This window comes from Mus caroli, chromosome 3, assembly GCF_900094665.2.
Source record: "Mus caroli chromosome 3, CAROLI_EIJ_v1.1, whole genome shotgun sequence".
NCBI classification, from domain to species: domain Eukaryota; kingdom Metazoa; phylum Chordata; class Mammalia; order Rodentia; family Muridae; genus Mus; species Mus caroli.
The window spans coordinates 138,474,520-138,496,217 of NC_034572.1; the positions used below are offsets into that span (position 1 = coordinate 138,474,520).

Below are 21,698 nucleotides of genomic sequence, written 5' to 3' on the forward strand. Positions count from 1 at the left end.
GTGCAATGAAAAGAAAGCATTCCCCAGAAAACACTTAAAAGGTCATCACATTTCATTTTTCCTCGGAACTTTGCAAAATTTCACAGGAACAGACATTAGATTGAAGGAAGCAGTCAGATTGGGAAGAGATGGGAAGAATCCCCTTTCTGCTTTCATGAAGTTAATTCTCAACGCAAAATACTCTGGTTGTTTCCTTCTCAGGCCAGGGCCATTTTTGTCTCCTACACTGTATGTGTTTTAAACACCTCGGTGCTGATCTGTAGGCAGCACTCCTGTACTGTGTGTGTGTTCTAAACTCCTCTGTACTGATCTGTAGGCAGCACTCCTGTACTGTGTGTGTGTGTTCTAAACTCCTCTGTACTGATCTGTAGGCAGCACTCCTGTACCGTGGTGGGGGGTGCTTTGTCAGATGTGTGATGGACTCCAGTCCTCTGGAGGACCAAGCCATACCATCCTATGTTTGCTTCTCTACAGTCCAGGACTGGGGAGGCATGAACACTGTCTTCCACAAAGAAGAGGAGGAGGACAGGGACCAGTAGGATGTGGCTGCTCCTCCAACAACCTTCCCCCCAACTTCATAGCACCAATAAGTTTATGTGGTAGATTTCCCTACTAAGTCCAAGAATTTTTAGGGCTGTGTTATGCCCTGGACTTAAATATCCCATAAAGACATTTGCGGAAGGCTTAGTCAGCAGCCTAAGGCAGTATTGAAGAAGGGCTGGCATCTTTAGGAGGTGGAGCCTCATGGAAGGAAGGAAATTAGATGATTGGGAACAAACTCATGGAGGGGAGCAGTGGGATTTTGATATCTCTGGGTGTGTGTGTGTGTGTGTGCATGTGTATATGCCTGTGTGTGTGCACGTGCATATGCCTGTGTGTGTGCACACATGCACGTGTGTGTGTGTGTGTGTGTGTATCTGTCTGTCTCACTTACTCACACCATCCCCTTCATGACCACAATGTACAGAACATATTCTGCCCCACCTTGTGTTTCCCACCATGATTTGTTGCCTAGCAAGAGACCCAGTAGCAACCATGGGACAATGCCTCCAAAACTGTGATCCAAGTTTAATGTTCTTTCCTTTGAGTTGATTATCTCATGCATCTTGCCACAGCAACAAAAAGTACATTAAATATAATCTTGAGATTTTTTTTATCCATTTCTTAATTTGCATTTCTAAAAGCGCATCCTAAAAGTCTAAGAAATATTTGTTGGATCAAAGTTTAAATATAAGAACGAGGCCAGAATGGGTAAATTTTAGCCCTCTAAAATTTGCATTCACTATTCAGTATTTTTCAGGAATATTGGACAAGTTCTTGAGTTTCAGCTTCCTCATCTATATGAAGAGGAAGCACTAGGTGAGGTAACGATGAAAGATGGTCTTCAGCCCTGAGATGATTCTGTGATGTGCTAAGGACAGAGCCAAGATACCTGTGCTTACTCACTAACACATAGCAAGGCAGGACTCAGTCCTCATCATTCAGTGACCCCGAAAGCGGCTGATTATGTGAGTTACTAACTTTACACCAGCGCCCATCAGTTAGGTGGCTTTTTCTCCTAAATTCCCTCTACTTGGAATTTAAGGATATCCCTGATCAGAATATTTTAGAGATGGCTTTATATTATAATAAGAATCACATCATAAAAACACTGGAAACCCTGGGCCCTACCGGATGGAGTAGACAGGCAAAGGCACCAACAGTTTGAAGAGCTGAGTGATCTGTTCATGTGTTAGTCGCTAAGCATCCTTGATCTTGCTCCACGGCCTGCTCAGGCAAGATAGTGGTTTCTGAGGGATTTCTGTAAACATATGTAGCCAGAATCCCTGCATTACCTGCATACACTTGCTGAGCACTGTGTCCGTACTATTTTAATCATGGACATAAACTTATTTAGTCTTCACAGCAAAGGAGACCAAAGCTAAGATATCCAAGCCAGTAAACCAACAGTGAAGCAGGACTCAATCCTTATCATTTGATCCTGAAAGAATCATAACAGTTTTTATACACATTTATTTTCTTATCCCCAACATGAATCACATAATGGTGTAAGAAATGAATAATTCAGCCATTAAGATAATAAGGGCTTAAGGCCAAATAGTCTTGCCTATGCGTAGACCAGTTTCCAGACTATTCACATTTGCTGAGAAAGTCAATTACCATTCCTTGGAGACCAGCAGTGTTGTTACATTAGCTGTTGATCTGAACTTCATCCAGGTCTGGTGGGCCTTGGGTGCTAGCCCTGTATGAGGGAAAGCAGCTGTGCTGTCAGCATGGTGAGGCAGGTGGGCTTCTTGATGAGTTACCGAATAACAACAGAGGCAAAGGGGGGGAGGGGTGGGGCGTGGTATCTCCTTCCAGTCAGGAGATGGTTGTCAGCTCATTCTTCAGAAAGAGTTTATCTCAGACACTTTCCCCTTCCCTAGAATTCAGTAAATCTCATGTACAGAAGACAAGAATAATTCTGGTTTCTATCCTAATTCATTTTCCTTAATTTATTATCCATGTATTCACATTAAATCATTAAAAATAAAACTGGAATGCATAGACACTTCCTCACACACAGGGAAAATTGCCTTCCAACTGTCTTACTAATGCTGGTAAGTTCTCTCCCTCGTCTTACCAGGACCAAGATGTTTTGGCCATTAAGTCTGAGTCTTTCAACATGCATTATTTATAAGAAAATCATAGTTATTGGCTTTTATTCCAAAAACTATTTGCAGCAAATTCTGACTGGGATATGCCTAACCCTTGACTTGGAAAAGCCCTGAAGCTCCACGTATTTCTCTTTAATGAAGTCAACTAGCTTTACAAACCTCAAGTACCAAACAGCTAAAGAACTCTCATGCTCTGGGTAATTCATCTTGTTTTCAAATGAGACATTACTTTCCCCCCTAGTCATTAAAAAGGATAGTTAGCTTGAGAGCAAATTGTCCCAGTGAACAGATGGGTCCTGGGACCAGAGAAATTCCACATCCAACATCATCTCCAGGACCTGGGAACGAGCATTTCTGAGCATATCTAACTTTTTTTATTAATCATTTTATTTGTTTACATTTCAAATGCTATCCCCCTTCCCAGTTTCACCTTCACAATCCCCCATCCCATCCCCCATCCCCTTTTGCCTCTAGGAGGGTACTCCTCCACCATCTTACCCATTCCTGCCTCATCACTCTAGCATCCTCCTACGCTGGGGCATCAAGCCTCCACAGAACCAAGAACCTCCCCACCCACTGATGATAGAAAAGGCCATCCTCTGCTACATATGTAGCTGGAGCCATGGATCCCTCCCTGTATACTTTTTGGTTGGTGGTTTAGTCCCTAGGATCTCTGAGTGGTCTGGTTAGTTGACATTGTTCTTCCCCTTGGGGTTCAATCCTCTTCAGCTCCTTCAGTCCTAGTTCTTCCATTGTGGTCCCTGGGCTTAGTCTGATGGTTGGCTGTGAGCATCTGTATCTGTATTTGTTCTCTGGAAGAACCTCTCAGGGAACAGCTATACCAGGCTCCTGTCATCAAGCACTTCTTGGCATCAGCAATAGTGTCTGGGTTTGGTGTCTGCAGATGGGATGGATCCCCAGGTAGGGCAGTCTCTGGATGGCCTTTCCTTCAGTCTCTGCTCCACTTTTTGTCCCTGTGTTTCATTTGGACAGGGACATTTTTGGGTTAAAAATCTTGAGATGGGTGGGTGGCCCCATCCCTTCACTGGGGGCTGTGCCTACCTACTAGAGGTGGTCTCTATAGGTTCTATCTCCCCTTTGTTGAGTATTTAGGCTAAAGTCATCCCTGTTGGGTCCTGGAAGCCTCTCTCTTCCCTGGCATCTGGGACTTTCTAGTGGCTATCCCCAGTTCCCCATACCCCACAGCTACATATTTCTATTCAATTTCTTGACCCTCTGTACTTCTCTCCTGTCCATTCCCATGCCTGCCCCTGCCCCACTTTTTCCCCTTCCCCTCCTCTCTCCCTTCTAGGACCTTCCCTCCTTCTATATTGAGCTGGAGTTATAGTCCTACAGAGATAACTGCAGTAATACTTCTTTCTGTTATTTTGTGATCTTATCTTCCTTTTCCAGATTCAAAAACATCACTAGTCCTCAAAAGTCAAAATACTTTTCTAATTTCATACACTGTGTCAATGAAGGACAAGGACAATTTCAAGGTAACCATTCCCTGTGAAGAGTTTATCTTAAACCCAACCTTGAGAGTTTCAGGTCAATATAAATCAAACACCAGCTAAGTATCTGTATCTTATTAGTATCAACATCATAGACACCTCATATACAAATTATCTGGCGTCTAGATTTAGAGTCCTAAATCAAGCAAATGATGCAACCACCTGACCAATTTCTGCCCAAGCTGAACATGAGGAAGATGCCCTGGACTTTTTCCATGAATCAACCAGTGCTTTTAATACATCCTGTTTCAAAATCCCATGCAGACCTCATCTCTTTAACATCACTTCAAGGGGCTCTTATTGTTTCTTGATTGACAACTGTAAAAGATCAGGCAGTTTGGACAAAGTCTCCCTGCTTCTGGACTATCCTCTTCTAATTCTTATACTTAACATCTCTACCATGAACTCTTACCATACAAACCTCCTTGACTCTGTTCTTAACATCAGCATACATGATTTCATCTTGAAAGAGGATTGTTCTAATCTGTTTGATGGCAATCAGGAATCCCGTACACATATCCCTTCAGGTAGGAACACATATAAAGAACTCTTATAATGCTACTTCAAAAATCTCATTTTTCACAGGTTTCCTACCTTGTCCAAAGATGTAAGAAATTGCTGTCAATAAAGAGAATGACGTATTTTCTTTTTATCAACCATATCATTTTCAGTTGTCCATATAATCTACATAACTGAAAAAGCCTCTGTGAGCCCAGGCAGAGCCTTGTGAGCTTGGCTGGTACCTAGTGAGGTGGTTGAGAAAGCCATACACTCCAGGATTCCCAGAAATGCTTGAATTCCGTGTCTACTTAGCTGTGTGAACTCGTATTCCTTTATGAGCATGTAAACACAGGTCTTGATTAGTGGCAAGTCAGCAAGATTCAACCCGGTAATCATTGCCATTTGGGGAGGTTCGGAGGCAGATGCATCTGCTTTTCAGCTGATAGCTTAAGCAGTTGTTGAGTTTGTTTTGTTTTGGTTCCAAATGAAAACAAGGCTGATTCTGGTCACCTGGGGATGGGTTGGTCTGGCTAATGTAGAGACAGTAGAAGCAACATTTTTGTACTCTGCCTTAAATATAAGCTTGATAAAAGTTGCAAATAAGAAGTGGCAAGTACAAGAGAAGGAAGGAAAGCTGGTAACTAACTCACATATAAGGCTCCCAGTTACTTCCTCATAGTGGGAGGGAAAGGACTGGTATACTTGAGCATAAATGGATTCATCATCCTAATCATAATAATCTTCCTGAAGAAAGCTAAATTGTAAGGTACAGCGTCACCAGCCAACAAGCATGAAGCGCATTTCTCAATAACAGTTAAAATACGTGTAGCATTGCTACTGCTGTTTTCATCATCAGTAAGAATTATATTATGGGTAAAAACTCTGCTCTGTATTAGCCCTGAGCCTAGAGCTGTAGTTTTAAATCTGTATTGCCATTTGTAAAATGATCAATCCACAGAATGCCAAGCTCCAAGCATGGTTGGGGGATGGCAGCATTTATTATGCATGTGTTACCATGTCTATTTAGTCTCCATGGCACTCTCTGAATCCCCTTCACCTCTCACACAGGGAAATTGAAGACGAGAGTTAGGAATGCACCTGAGGTTGCATGGACAACGCCTGAATTTTATTCCATACTGGGACGTTTCTCTACTACCTTACATGAAAGTAAGTATATGTGGTGTCTTCTTCTGTAAAGTATATGTTTGCCTCTAGAAATATAGAAGCCTAAGGGGTCAATGATTCTCTCATCCACGTGGCAGGGGAATTTCACATTCCTGTGGATTTCCTAATGTTTTCTTAAAACAAAAGTAAGAGGGAGTAATAGAAGCTTTTAAATGCGTGGGATAGCAAAGATGATATGCACATAATTAAAACCATCTCCCATCATTTACACAACTGTACTTGATGTCATAACGCGTTAGAAAGAAGCCTTACCATGCAGCAGATCCTCACTCGTGATTTTTCAAGGGCTGCCTCCAATTCTTTATGTAATTGTAGCTCAAATCCCTTCCTTCCACATGCCTTCTTTATAAATGCTGATTGGGGGGAATTTTCTTCAGAGCTACTGTTGTCCGGCAATGTTTCTTTTGTATTTTATTCAAACCAAAGTCTAAACCAAAGATTTTTAAGAGGAACATCCATCTGTCCTACAATTATTCTGGTTACTTTTGAAAGCATGTTCTAATTTTTTCCATTTCTTGTATTTCCTAAATATTTTCTGTCTGCACTTAGTATTTCTTTAAGCAAAATAATGTTCCACACTTTAGGTCTGGGACTGATGAAGTTCTAAGGGCTTTCACAGGAAATGTGTTCCATAATGTATTGTCATAGTCCCAGGCTAGGAGGTGACAACATGCTCACTGTATAGCAGTCATGAAAGTGAGAAAAATGTAAAATACCAAAGTATGCTCATAAAAATGACCGAAATTGCAGTGAGCAGCTAGCCACCCCAAGTTCCAGAGTTTGAGACAATCTAAATAGCAAGGTGTTCTTGCATTTCTTCTCAGTTGAGTCAATTTTGGCACAGATTATTCTATTAATAATTAACTCCACACGTTAAATGGAGAAAGTGTTAGAGAACCTTGAAACATAACTACAGTTTCTGAGAAAAGTCATCTGTACATTTTCCAATCCATTTCCCAACTTCCTTCTACTTACAGTATGAAGGGGCCATTGAGATGTCTCAGTGGGTAAAGCTGCTGCCAGCAAGGCTGATGGTCTGGGTTTGTTTACCAAATCCCACATGGTGGAAGGAAAGAACTGATTCCCACAGGTTGTTCTCTGACCTCTACACACTCCTTGTGCTATGTATTTTATATGGACACAGAGAAAGAGAGAGGGGGTGGGGGGAGATGATCCTGTGGCAATTTGAATGAGAATGGCCACATTGGCTCATGTGTTTGAATGTTTGGTCCCCAGTTAGAGGAACTGTTTGGGAAGGATTACGAGGTATGGCTTTGTTGGAGGAGGTGTGTCACCAAGGCTAGATTTTGAGGTTTTAAAAGTCCAGGCTAGGCACAGTCTCTCCCTCGCCTGCAACTTGCAGATCAGATGTGAGTTTCCAGCTACTTCTTTAGCATCATGCCTGCCTGGTGCTATGCTCTCACCGTAATGCTCATGGACTGGCCCTCTCAAACTCTAAGCAAGTCCAAGCCCACAATTAAATAACACTTTTTTCCTGCAAGTTGCCTTGATCATGGTGTCTCTTCACAGCAATAGAACTAAGACAGGTCCACAGGGAAAAATAATAATTCTACCCTTTCTGACATGAGCTTTAGCTAAGTATCCCAGACTGACCTCAGACTCAGAGCAATCACCCTGCCTCATCCCTCTTGGGTGATGGAATTTCAGGCATGAGACACCAGGCCCAGCTCACAGAAAGAGACTCTTGATTTAACAATCCATGTGCAAATGTATCATAAACAAAAAGAATGGAGACCTCTAAGCAAGGAGTTCCTGTTGTTAGTATAAGCTTTAGTTTTTGCTATAACGAGGGTGGAAATGTCTTGTCTCACAATGAGTGGTCTCAAGTCTTAAGACATGAAAGTCAGGAAAAAATAACGTTAAGACAGCCAATTCAAAGGGAGAATTTATAAAATTCATCTTCAAATTCCTGTAGATCTGAAACCTTTGAAGTCTTTAAACAAATAAAAATATGACTGCACTGGAAATCATAATTTTGAGCATAAAATGGGCAATCATTATCATCTGGGCTCCTCTTCCCTATCAGGGTGAAACCCAGAAGATGCAACCACGGTCAGTGAGAGTCCTGTTATGGATCCCATGCTCTGTCTTTTCAAGTCTCCCAAGAAACAACTGTAACAGACAGACAGAGGGAGCTAGCCCTGCAAGACCAGAAGCCAACGTGTTCTTTCCAAGAGGCCAAGAGAGGGAAACCTGAGTGGAAACCAGGACATGCAGGACACAGGAAGGTGGATTTAAAGAATTTGTTTGTAGTAGAGCATAGAAAACTCTACTACAGTGTTTCCCTGAGCCTTCAGGTAAATATGGATACTTTGTGTGAAAACAGGATAGTGCCAACCTAAATTTTGTTTTAAAATTCTTCTTGAACTTTCCAGGCTGCGACTTAAAGTTAGGGTTGGTGGCAGGAATTAGGGTACAGAGGCTTCAAAAGCGCTACCAATAACTTCATTTTAGTATTACTCTTTAGTTTCTAAAAGATTTATTTTATTCTTATGTATGTGTATATGACCATGTCTTAGTGGGGGTATGTGGACTTGGGCTTATGTACCCGTAGAGGTTAAAAGCGGGCATCAGATTCCCTGGATGTGAATGACAGGCAATTGTGAGCAACCTGAGGTGAGTTCTTGGAACCAAATTCAGTTCTCTGGAAGAATAGCAAGAATCATTTTATTCGTTTACATTTCAAATGATATCCCCCTTCCCACAAACCTCCCATTCCATCACCCTCCCCCTTGTCTCTAGAGGGTGCTCTTGCACCCACCCATCCACTCCTACCTCACTGCTCTAGCACCCCCCTACACTAGGGCATCAAGCCTCCACAGGAGCAAGGGCCTCCCCTCACATTCCGCTAACACCATCTTCCACTACATAAGTATCTGGAGCCATGGCTCCCTCCATGTGTACTCTTTGGTTGGTGGTTTAGTCTCTGGGAGCTCTGGATGGTCCAGTTACAGATGCAGATACTCATAGCCAACCACTGGACCGAGCCAGGGGACCCCAGTGGAAGAGCTAGGAGAAGGACTGAAGGAGCTGAAGGGGATTGCAACCCCATAGGAAGAGCAACAATATCAGCAAGCATTCTTATTAACTCTAGCCCTCCATCCCTTCTTCTTTTAAATCTATGCACAACATAATCTTCCAGTTATTCATGAATAGATAATTTTTAATGTTAAAGGAACAACTAGTCTACTACTATGATCCTGAGAGCCCCATTGTCTGCTAGGGCATCTCTGTTTAAAGATGTTTTTGTTTATGCACATCTACAACGATATTGTATTCTATCTAGAAAACGCAACATTAAACTTTTATTCCACAAAGTTTTGGACTAGAATTTTGTCCTGTGAAACATGAGAGAATTGCCATGAGAAGAGATTCGGGGAAACGTAAGTTTGTGTGGAAACTTTCCTTTAACTCATGAAATACCTAAAATAACTATAATCATGCTTCTATAAAGGACTGAGGTGGAAACTCACTAATGGGTTCATAAAAAACATAGCTCTCCAGCGTCTGCCTCGGTGCTTCAGGCTCTGCTATCAGGAGCATGTTGTTTGTAGCGGTTAATCTTTAATGGGAGAGAGAACCAAGTGAGAAATCCTGAAAGTTTCAAAGGGAAACTCCAACATACCTGTTTTAATTTAACTTTATGTATACATTTGAAAATTAACAAGCTCCCTGGAAATGCTGTAGCTTTTGGAGTTCATTCAGAAGGGGCTTAAAATGGAAATGCTGACAGATTATGAACCACAGAGGTACGTGTGGCACCACCATAACCCTTAACAGGGACGGTGGGCATCGTCACAAACACCTTCACATCCAGAATTCTGTCTCTCTGTGAGTGCATGTGCATGCACACACACACACACACACACACACGCGCACACACAAAAGCTCACATACACAGATATGCATATGCACACATATTCACACACACAAATATTTGAAGGAAATATTAATATAAAATATCTGAGTAACTAGTGGGACAATACACATATTCCCCTATATATTTTGTTTGATGTCTGCATTTAAATGATTTAAGAGCCTTGAATCTACCCTTGAAGCTGACTAAGGATCCCTAACTTCTCCCTTTTCTCTTGCTCGGTCCCTAACTAGGAAATCCCACAAAAATCTGCCAACTGTTTCCATGTTGTTTAGACTAAACACATTTGACTACATTTATAAAAGACTGGGAATAAATGTTCTAACTAAGAAGAAAACCCCAGCCTAAAACCCTAGGAAAGGACACCGTGGAGAAAAGGCTCATACAGTTTGAGTAGTAAAAGGGTAAAAATCCAGATTGGATTAAAGTTTAAAAATCTTCCCCGTTTAAGCTAAGGATCTTCATCTGTTTCCCTCCCTCATGAGGGAGGTGTATGAGGTCCTATCATTTGTAATCTGTCACACATAAATAGGTTTTATATGACACAGTGCATGTGCGGTTCTTCCCGAAGAGAACAGCAAGTTCTTATGAATTCTCTAGTCACCGCCTTGAAGCATCCAGGTGAAAATCCTTTCTGTTATTGGCCCAGGCCTCTAACTGGCTCCTACAGAAAGAGTCTCTTACTATTTTTACAAAGTCTGTGCTTGTAGCCAAGTTATGTCATCTTCTAAACGGAGTAAGAACTCTTAACTCTAGAGCTCACATTTTAAACTGAGTAAGGATACGTGTGTGTGTGTGTGTGTATGTGTGTGTGTGTGTGTTCACGTTTTATCACTCTTTGGATGTCAAGGTTATTTGCAGTGGAGAAAGGAGTCCTTCAAGTTTTGTGGTTTTGGAGACAGAGTCTCACTATGTAGCCTTGGCTGGCCTGGAACTCAATAGGTAGACAGGGTGGCCTCAGACTCAAACAGATCCACCTGCCACTGATTGTCATGTGCTCGGATTAAAGGTGTGTGCCACCACACCTGACCCTTCTTCATGTTGTTCAATTCTAATAGTTAGGAAAGAAATTTAAGCTAAACCGCAATGGCTGAAAGTTACTCTGTGATCTTTTCCAGCATAACACACACACACACACACACACACTTGCCATTTCCACCACAGGTTTACCATGTTTCCATGTTCTGGCCTACACTGCCGCCTTTGCCTAGATCAGACTGATGGCTTCTGTCTATTTGACAGAAACCTTTAACCTTGAAGCTCTGGGATTTTCAGTAATGTTCTGTTCCATTGGATCTTAATGGTTCCCTGCTACTGGAGACTTGTTATCTGTCTTACCATTCATATGCCTTAGGTTTTCTTGTTACATTCCAACCCTAGCATGTCTTCCCAAAAGCACCAAGTGTGTTCTATTTTCATAACTCTTGTTCTTACAACACTCAGCATGTGACCATCCATCCACTCCATTGTTATACATTTAAAACATGAAATTTTCATTTAAGTCGGAGTTAATCACCTAGGAATACACAGACAAGAGTCCTTACTCCGAAAGAGGCTCCATAGGCAGGCAGTTAAGTGTTGTGATGACAGCCAGGCCAGGAGTTGCTTAACACCTTGTTATCTGGCCCTCATGTGTGCAGAGTTTGTTAAAAAATGACCATTACTTCCAAGAGTAATGGTTCATGTTTGGAATCCTACTATTTGGGACAATGAAACAGGAGGCTATAAAATGAGACACTGTTGTTATGGTAAATATTATTTGGGGGTTTCTATCCCCCCCTCCCCATAGATTACTTAGTTTCCAAATAAAAGACACAAAGTATTTATAATTATAAGCCTTAAAAGCACTAGAGCTGGGCAGATATCAACCCTCTATGCTATTTTGTCTACTTTCTTGTCAATAACCCCAAGATATCACTTGCTATGTTCTTCCTGGGCTGCTCTTACTCCAACAGGCCTGCCCTCATGGCCATTGGCTCCCAATTCACCTACCACTTGATGGGTTCTTCCTCCTTTCTTCTCCTTCCCTGCTTCCACCAGGAGCCAAAGCCCCACCAATCTCCTTTCAGCCCAGCTACAGGTTATATGCATCTTTAGTAACCAATTGCAGGTAACTTGGAGGGCAAGGTTTATACAACAGGAGCTGGTATACTTGAGGATTGCTTGCCTTGGAGAAACCAGATCTTGGTGTACAGAATTTAGCATGTGAATACAAGCAGCATCAGACCTCCCCACTCCACACTGTCTCAATAAAAACAAAAAAAGAGGAGAAGGAGGTGTAGGAGGAAGAAGAGGGAATTATTCTTGGGTCTTATCCCAAACAAGATACCCACTAGGTGTCAGGCTCTGTAAATAGTGATGTATATGTACACAGAAGGCTGGGGACCACTGCATTGCAAAGACTATACACTTCAGACTTTTATAGATCTGAGTTCCAAACTAGATAAAGTATAGAGAACTGTTCCCATCTCACAGAAGGGTTTGATAATACCAACTCTCTTTTGGTTTTCCCACCTACTTTCTCCATTTCTGCTTAGATGCTTCAGCTGGCATCATCGAGGGGGTGACTAGAGGAATTTATAAGAACAACCCAACATTCCCTCTGGGAAGAGAGTTGCATGCATTTCACCACATAAAGCTTATTTATGTTCATCAGATTGCAAGAGATAGGAGCTCTCGAGAGCTCCTCACCAACAAAAAGAACTGGGATGAGGGGAAGGGGCCTTCTGTTTTGACAGGATGGCATTGCAGAAATTAGTGTTGGGCTAGTGAATGAGCGGTGGCCTGAGGAGTAGGAGGACCTCCATCTGTCTCTGGATGTGGATGAGGTATCCTGCCATTTCTTAGTTTCAGATGTAAACGCTGCCCCTCCTGGAACTCTGTTCCAGTAGAGGGCTCTAGTTGGCTTTAACATATTATGAGTGAAAAATCATCGGGAAGTTTTTTGTTTTTGTTTGAGATAAACTTTCAACATGACATCTCAAATAGAGCATCCCCCACCCGCAGTGTAATTATGCAAGCTTGACTAACTCCTCTTTTGTCTGTCTGTCCTGAAGCCTAGCTCTTAAGGATCTACCTTTCCTTAGTCACATAAGTACACTTTAAAATACTATCTTCTTGGTGTGTGCATGCGCATACCATATGCATATATGCATTTGTGTACATATATGTGTCATATGTGTACGGAGGCAGAAGCTAAACATCTGCTATCTTCTACTGTAAGTTTTCACCTTATCCTGTGAGGCAGTCTCTCACTGACCTTAGAACTCCCTACTTGCTGGTCTGCATGGACAGTGAGCTCTTATCTTTTGCCTCTACCCTGTCTAGAATTACTGATAGCCTAATGTTTTTGCATAAACATTTATTGGTAAATAATTACATGAGTGTAATTATTTTCTTTTTTAAAGGGGTCTCATCTCTAAAAAAAATAGTGTTTATATTTAAGACTAATTGTTTCAAATTAGGTTTAAACAGTTACAAATCCATCACCTCTGTTATACACTGACTCTTGCATCTTCATAGCAACCAAGGCAGAGTATTGGGTGTGATTTTCCTAACTCCTTGTCTTAAAACTTTTGTGAAAAAGAGTAAGTAGGGAGAAATGAGTAAGAAAGGAAAGAAGGGGATATTGGAAACTTGCATTGCATCCAAAGCCGGTCTGAACTGGTTTGAGTCTTATCAGTGTAACGATCTTAGGGGATTTAACTTCTTCCTGACTTAATTTCCTCCTTTGTATAATGGAGATAAAAGTCAATGGCTATTATAAAGGATTTATTTAGAGGATAAATGAAGTGTACATCTACCTAGGACAGTCTGATACTGTATGATGCTCTTACATTTCAGTTGTTACACTGTGCTTAGAGTTCTGTCTCCTGTGGTTCTGCACATAGGTTCGACTATAAGTTTGACTTTGATCTTCATTTTCATAGTCCGTTCTTTGGAAACAGAATCCGCTGTCAATGCATTGATGGGTGCACACACTTACTCTGCAGAGAAGTTTCTACAGGGAACTTGAGGCATGACAGAGAAAGGATCTATAAGAATGCCAGTATTTTGTTACTTTTCCATCAATGAAGCATCATTGCAAAATCAACAGTTAGCAATTAAAGAGGAAGGCAGATCGAAGTCCAGTCCTAGAGAAAATTATGGTATGACAGTAATATCAGATATTTGCATTGTTGGACTTTAACCTTCACTGATGCCCCCCAAGGCGGGCTCCTGCTCAGCAAATGGAAAGACCCTTAGCTGAGGATGCAGAGAGTAGAAACTGTGGGGAAAGGGTATTGTCACACGAGGTCCTCCCTCAGTAGACACGTCACGTGGTTGTAGGTGCTGAAAGCATAACAGACAGCCAAAGAATAGATAGATGCAGGTCTCGCTAAATTTACAAACATCAATCAGAAAAATTAGATGAGAATATTTAGTGTTTTTATTACAGGCAAATTCATAAGCTCAACTTTCCAGTATTAAAAGACTATGAAAAGATAGGAACTTAGACTTAAAGCCTGTCACAGCAATCGGAGGTGTAAGTTGTAAGGCTGTGTGATAGCAGGTCCTTGCATGACTGCACAGTACAAATCTAGACTTGTAACCGAGTCGGGCTCAGGCACTAAGTGGAAAGGTGAATTACAGGAAAGTCACTAGAGATAGTATAGGGGAAGGGCAGTTAATGGAGAAAGAGACAGGCAGCAACAACGGAAGCCGGTCCGCTTCATTACTAAGACCACTGGGACCCCCCAAGCTAATTACAATAAAAGCAAAACGAGGTGGGAAAGGAATGAAAAATTAGCTGAGCTCAGGAGGATCCCAGGTGTGAAGAAAGATAGTAAAGAAAAAACCTGGTGGATGGAGAGGCAAGCAAGAGACACACATGAAATGAGAACCCACTGGTACAGGGACAGAGAGGAAGGAGTGACCCCAAATCACCTACAGCTAGGAAGTGGGTACATCTCAAGAGGTGGCAAAAGGTCACTTGAGAGCTCAGGGTGCAGCCAGCCCAGCCTGACCCTGCTAGGTTGGCGGACCAGGGCAGCTGGGGGCGGCTCTGGGGAGGAAGAAGGTTGCGGGGCAGAGGGGGAGGTGTGCTCCGTGTTTAGTGACGTCATTGCAAGTCAGTGCGCGGTGAAATTTAACACCAGCCGGATTTACTAGGCTCCTCTTCTTCCAGGCGAAGCAGCCGGCAGTCAACGCCGAGCAAGCGCCTGCAGTTGCCACCGGCCCCCTCGGCACCAACTTGATTTCCCAAGTGGGTGTGTGTGCTTGTTTGACAAATGTTTGGGCGCAGGCTGCTCCCAAGGACTTCCTCCCCTACTTTCATCTCCTTCTTCCCACCCCCACCTCCCACCCCGCCTTTCTCCTCCCAGGCCCAAAGCAGAGAGCTCTTCTGGAGTAACAGAGTCTCCTTTGAACCGCAAGTGAACTCCAGGGCTGCTCTGGAAACCTAGCTCCAGCTGTTGCCGCTGCTCCCCGCTGCCTCAGGGTGAAGTCTCTCTCACCTCTGGTCCCCCCAGGGGAGAGCGACCCGGGCTGCAGCCAGGCACGGAGCATCCTAGCTATCTTTCTCCCTGGGTGCTGCTTCCTACCCCCATACTGCTTCATCCCTTACCCCACCCTACACTCCGTTCTGCGGGTCAGAGCATGGTTCTCATGTGACTTTTCCCCCCTTTTCATGGACAGTACCTGCACCTTTAGCAGTTCGGAGCTGGCTTCTGTTTTCCGTTAGTGCTTTGCTGCAGGGACAAATGCATACAAATGCATTTAGGAGCCTACAGGACAAGGCATGGAAAGGTCTCCCCCACCACAGAAACGTAAGTAGCCCACCCGCCGCCTGAGGGGGGAGGAAGGGGCTTTAGACCAACCCCCCTCTCACCACCCACTGAATCCGCAATGGAGTTGGAGATCTATGTTCTTGCTCCTTGGTACCTTTTGGAGTAGGGAGCCTGCGAGCTGCCGTGGCATCCTCCTTCCTCTTGACTTCTCAACTTGTAAAATACCGTGTTTGAAAGGAAGCAAGCTTCTGCCAGCGAGTCTCAGTTTATGCTAAAGCAATCCTGTGGCTGAGGAGGGAAAGCTTGCTGGCCTGTGTCCCAACATCCCCTCGGCCACTGCCCCAGGCAGTTGCAGAGCCGCTCTGACACCCGCCTGGGCTCTAACTCCAACTATCCTCGCACCCCCTCCCCTTTTCCTCTTTCAGTTTTGGCTGAAGTCCTACTTCCAGCTGTCTCGGGGCACCCAGCCTGGATGACTGCTAGGACACCAGCAATCCTGTGGATTCAGCAAGCACAGGATTGGGGTTAGGTTTAGGTGGTGAGAAAGGATTTTTTTTTTTTTTAGAAGACCAACAGACATAACTCTCGCATCTGGAGTTGTAGCTGAGCCCTGACATACATTCTGTCAGTGGAGAAGTGGTTGGAAGGCATGAAAGGGTAGGGTGTGCAGGCAGATCTCTTTCCCCTTGTAGATACCATACCTGTCCTTATCCCTACGCTGGGTAAAAGTGTGGGCTTGATGGATCGTTGGCTGCCTGCCTGGGTGCCCCTATAGGGGCCAGTGGGTTATTCAAGTTTGCATCTGATCCCTGAGATACAGGGAGGAAGGCTGCTGAGTTGTAGGTGGGAGAAGGACAGGGGCCAAGTTGCCCAAGTCAGCTGAGCACTGGTAGAGGCATGAGTGGAGAAAGCCCACCTTGTGGCAATGTTTGGGTGCACATGTGCTGCCCAGCTTTTTGTAGAATCTCTCCTGTGCTTTCTGCCCTAACCTCTGCAAGCTTTGTGTGAATGTCCCCTGCTGAAGAGCCATGTGCACCTCCAGGCACAAACCTGGAGACACAATGAAGCCAATATACTTCGGACACCCTAGGTGTCCTCACAGGGTGGGAGTCTAGTAGTCTCCAGGTCCTAGAAGCTCTCCTGGTGGTCTTCCCAGAGAGTCTCGTACAGATCAGGCTTTTGATTTGGATTTTTTTTGATAACCATTCCACAGTATGGATCTTCCAAGAGAGCCAAGCAGGGTGGGACTTGAATGTATACTATCTTACAGGACTAAGTGCATCAGGTTAATATCCTGCTACGGTCCTGTAGGGCCTGATCCTCTGCGGACTGGAGCTTTGTGGAAGACCCTCAAGTTCTGTTCAGAGGGCAAGGTCCTCTCTTCTTGGCAACTCCCACTGCAAGCACTCCCAGTGCTCTCTGAGCCACTGCACCCAGCTCAAATAGCCAAGTAATACTTGCTATGGTGTGTTCACACGGATCTGTCAATGGCCCCTGTCTTGTATGGTTTGCAAGGCCCTTCTAGAGGGTCCCAGGATATTTCTTGGGCAGTTTGGAGTTTGTATTGGGTTCAGATGATCGATGTAGGGGATGCTGGTAGGACCCAGAGAATAAACAGGATTGTACACACGTTGGTGGAACTTCTGGAGAAAATGACCCCTGGTGGATTGGGGCAGTAAAGGTTTATGGAAAAGTGCTGAAGTGGGCAGCAGGTCCTGGATGAAGTTTCATCTTCCTTGGTTTCCCTGAGGGCACCTCCAGGTCTGGGACCAGGAGCCTGGCCCATCATGAATATCTCACGATGCCAAACTTGTTCCATTACAGGAACCAGTGGGTATGGGCTGCGGATAATTAAGGGTAACTCCTAATTAAACCAGATTGCAACAGGTCCTCACACCTCCAACCACAAACATGCAAAGTGGAGCAAAGGTAGGGGTTGAATCGGGAAACTTGTCCCTAGGAAAACTATCATAAAGAATTTAGATGTTGGGCGTGGTATTGCACACCTTTAATCCCAGCACTCGGGAGGCAGAGGCAGGCGGATTTCTGAGTTCGAGGCCAGCCTGGTCTACAAAGTGAGTTCCAGGACAGCCAGGGCTACACAGAGAAACCCTGTCTCGAAACATCAACGAACGAAACAAACAAACAAAAAAAAAAAAGAATAATTTAGAGTTCTTTCAGTTGGAATTTAGAGTTCTTTCAGTTGAAAACACGTCACCAGCACTTGGGAAATGGGGCAGGGCTTAGGAGAGGCTTCTATTCGCTGATGCTAATTACATCAGTCCTCTGAGTTAATCTTTACGGACCCTAATGAAGTGGCTGGGGCTTCCATTGAAGCCATCTTTTTGTGGCGATGGCCTGGAAGTTCCGATTAGCCACCTAAACATATGTATTGTTTAAAATCGGATCTATACAGACATTATCTTTCCCGGGGTTGTCCGGGAGTAGGTTACTTGATGTGACTTTGTAGAATTAGTAAAAGAAATCTGAAAGGTGTTAGATGCACCAGCTCAATTAACATGCTAGGGTCTGGGAGTGGAGCTCAGTTATTGAACTGCTTGTCTAGCACGCATGGAGCGGAGGGTTCACATCATCTGCTGCACAGGCCTATGGTGGATGTTCTGGTGCATCTCTGACTTCCTAGTGTCAGGAGGACCAGAGGTCCCAAGTCACCTTCACTAGAGAGGATCCAGGCCAGCTGGCCTAAGAGAGACCTTGTCTCAAAAACAATGATCAAAGCAACCAACAAAACTAGAGACAAGTCTCTTGGGCTGGTTACTATGGTAATGTTCGTCCGGGCTGGTGTCGAATACGATTTTTCTAAGTTACTTTGTTATTTGAGTATTCAAATAAATGCTTAAAATAAATGGGTATGTTAGGGAGAAGTATAATTTGTAAGTTGTTTAGACATTCTGTTTGGTAGTCTGTCTGTCAAGTCACATGAGAAAGGTTTCATTAAATGACCTAGACAAGCCGTGCTAGTTTCTTTGTGAACTGTATCTGGCAACTACATCCCATATTAGAATGCATACCTCTGGGTGAGAGAAGAAGTAAGAACCATTTAATTTTTATCCTCCAAAAGCTTAACACTATTCTGCCATTCATTTATTTATCATATATTCATTTCTTCAGCAAATATCTACTGAACATCAACTGTGGAGAGCCCAACCTAGCTGCAGGCAGTAGGTAAACAATAGTTGAAGAAGGAAGAGGATCCCCACCCCCACTCCACCCCACCCCACCCCCACCACCGCACACACAATGTGCAGGGTTCAGTAAGGAGCAAAGGAAACCTCTCTGAATAACATGAGAAAAGGCTGTGTCCAGGAAGGATATCTGGAAATCCTGAAGAGGTGGGGGATGATGAGTTGGGAAAGAGAGAGGAGCAGGGGGAGGGGGAGGCAGGGAGGGGGAGGTGGGGTGGGACAAACAAGGCAGGGGATGGGAGGAGAGGCAAGATGGTTCTAAGCAGAAGGAAGGTTCAACTAAAGAAAATGTAGACATAGACCCAAGCAGAAAGGGGATGGGACATTCAATGTCCCTGAAGGTTTGAGAGAAATAAAGTTAGTTTGAGCACTGTTTCCAGGAAGAAGGAGCTGGAACTGGGGGTGCAGAGAGAAACAGAAGAGAATGAAATGCCTTCAGACCTTGTAAGCTGGGCCACTTCTGTAATCTCAGGATCAGGGTACAGATAGAAGTTTGGCAGAGGTTTGGTAGGAATGAAGGACCATCTGTTGGTCTTACTGGCTAAAGGTAGATTCATTTATTCAAGAATCTTTAGCACTAGCGTGTGACAGTTTAACAGCATCCTTGGTGCTACAAGATGGCTGGGTCCATTTTTCTGCCCTTTTACCACATCCTTGGTGCTACAAGATGGCTGGGTCTGTTTTTCTGCCCTTTTACTGACATGCCTCCTGGCTCTTTGACACCTGAAGTCCTTAATCATCCCTCTCTCTGCTCGTTACTCAGGAGCTGCTCAGGCACCTAGAACTGGATATGTACACAAGCCCTCCATACTGAGTTTGATTGACAGTCTGAGATATTTCACTGTGCATAAGCACTGACAATAGTTTTCCCATGGAATCAACCAATTTTATTCTCATTGCTGGGGTGAAAGATTTCCCTCAGTTATTTTGAGAAAGACAGATTTTTTTTTAACTATTTCTGGATCTTAGCTGTTAGCCAAACACAGAATCTATAAACCTGTCAGGACATAGACATTTTTGGCATGAAAACCAAGGGTGCGAGAATCTGTTGAAACGCTAGATGTGTGTTACATGTGTGTTTCTCGCATTACTTCACACGCCTCTGCCGGTTTAAGAGAAAGCCACCAACTCATCAAAAAGCTTGCTATTCATAAAAGTTCACGTCTTTCTTGCTATTGTAAACTTCATCTTTGTAGGGATGAATAGCGGTAGCCCGAAGACACGAGTCGTAAATCCTAAGGATCTCATGAGTACCCTAAAGAAAGACTTGGCACTGTCCCAAAAGAACCTGGACTTTTATGACAAAAAGAACGTTGAATAGCTCTGTAAGCTGCATCTAGGAGAGACTCCTGGGAAAGGGATTAGCTCCTTGGATGTTCTGAGGACGATCTTTGGATGTCTGTCTATTTCCCATCTAAATTTAGGTCTTCGCCCTGGCTAGTCCGGTTGGTTATGTTTTGGGTGTGGCTCATGTTAAACTGGACACTGGAGGTGGGGCTAGCAGGCTGAACCCAGACCCTTTCAAGCCTTATTGGACATCTTCTTATATCATGGGTTGCCATTTTTGAATCTTTATTAACTTTTATTAACTATGATATTGACTTATTTTAGATTTGCTCAGTTTTACTAAATGTCTGAACATGTTGACGTCTGTCACGTACAGAAATTAATCTTATACAATGGTACTCTAACCATTTTGTACATTTGGCCCATCTGGCAAATATTTGAAATTACAGGGCTGGGACAGTAACTTAGTCTTGCTGTGTAAGTGTGAGGACCTGGATTTCATCCCCAGCATCCAGTTCAGAGAAAGCTGGGTTCAGAAGTGTACAGTTGTCATCTGTCATCTTAGGGTTGGGGAGGCAGAGACAGGAGGGTCCCTGCGGCTTATTGGTCTGTCAGTGTAGACAAATCAGTGAATTCAAAGTCACTGAGAGAACCTGTTTTTAAAAGTAAGGTGGAGAATAACTGACTAAGAACAAAACACTAGGTGTCCAACACACACACACATGCTCTAACATATGCACACAAAGTGCACATGCCCACATATATACATGCACATATATGCATGCACACTGCCTATACCATGGACATACTAAAACCAAAATCTTAGTGGGAGGGGAGAGAAATAACCAACAAGTATTAGCAGTCTACCAAGCTCTGAAACAATTCCAGCAGACAGACAAAACCATCTAACCCAGGTGAAGCAGCTCCTGAACACGGCTCGTTCTAAAGCGGTGGGCCTCAGACGGCCCTCCAGTCAGCAGCATCCAATTTAGGGGAAACTCATTAGAAATGCCAAATTTGACACCACACTACAGACTCCTGAGTAAGCAGTTACACGATTTGTCAGTTGGGAATGTCTAACAGTTGTTTATTTCTCCCTTAGGAAACTGTTTCTTCGCTTTATTGTACTATGTGTGGTGTGGATTTCTGTTCATGCACAGGGACAAGGTAAGGGGAACTATCTTGTTACTTGTTTTTACAATTATTTCTGAGCTGAGTATGGTAACATAAGCCAGAAGCCTTGGCATGCTGAGAAAAAAGACAGAAAGATAGGATGCTCCAAACAAGTGTGATAGTTATTTTTCTAATCACTGTGGCAGAATTCATGACAAAGGCCACTTAAGAAAGGATGTGTTCATTTGGTCTTACCATTTGTGGATGCTGCCCATCACTGTAGGGAAAGCATGGTGGAGGGAACAGGCCACTGCTTCCTTTGCCTCTGTGTGTAGGTGCTCAGCTAACTCTTCCCTTTTAATTCAGTGATGGATCACAGCCTGTGGAGTGGTGCTACCCACATGTAGGGTAGATTTTTCCCAGCTCAGTTAACTCAGTCTAGAAACTTCCTCCTAGATAAAGTCAGAAATGTATTTCTTGGTGAGTATCAAAAGATGGCCTAGTCGGCCATCACTGGAAAGAGAGGCCCATTGGACATGCAAACTTTATATGCCCCAGTACAGGGGAAC

At 43.6% G+C, this 21,698-nt stretch overlaps 1 protein-coding gene across 2 annotated transcripts in view; it reads left to right on the forward strand.

Moving 5' to 3' along the window:
- Positions 1–14,858: 14,858 nt before the first annotated feature.
- Positions 14,859–21,698, forward strand: part of Col24a1 (collagen type XXIV alpha 1 chain) — a 265,128-nt gene continuing 258,288 nt past the window's right edge. For both annotated transcript variants that reach the window (XM_021158013.2, XM_021158014.2), the window contains exons 1-2: positions 14,859–15,562; positions 21,119–21,183. In XM_021158013.2, coding sequence (XP_021013672.1) covers positions 15,507–15,562; positions 21,119–21,183 — 121 coding nt within the window. In that variant the 5' untranslated portion in view covers positions 14,859–15,506. The remainder of the gene's footprint in view (positions 15,563–21,118; positions 21,184–21,698) is intronic.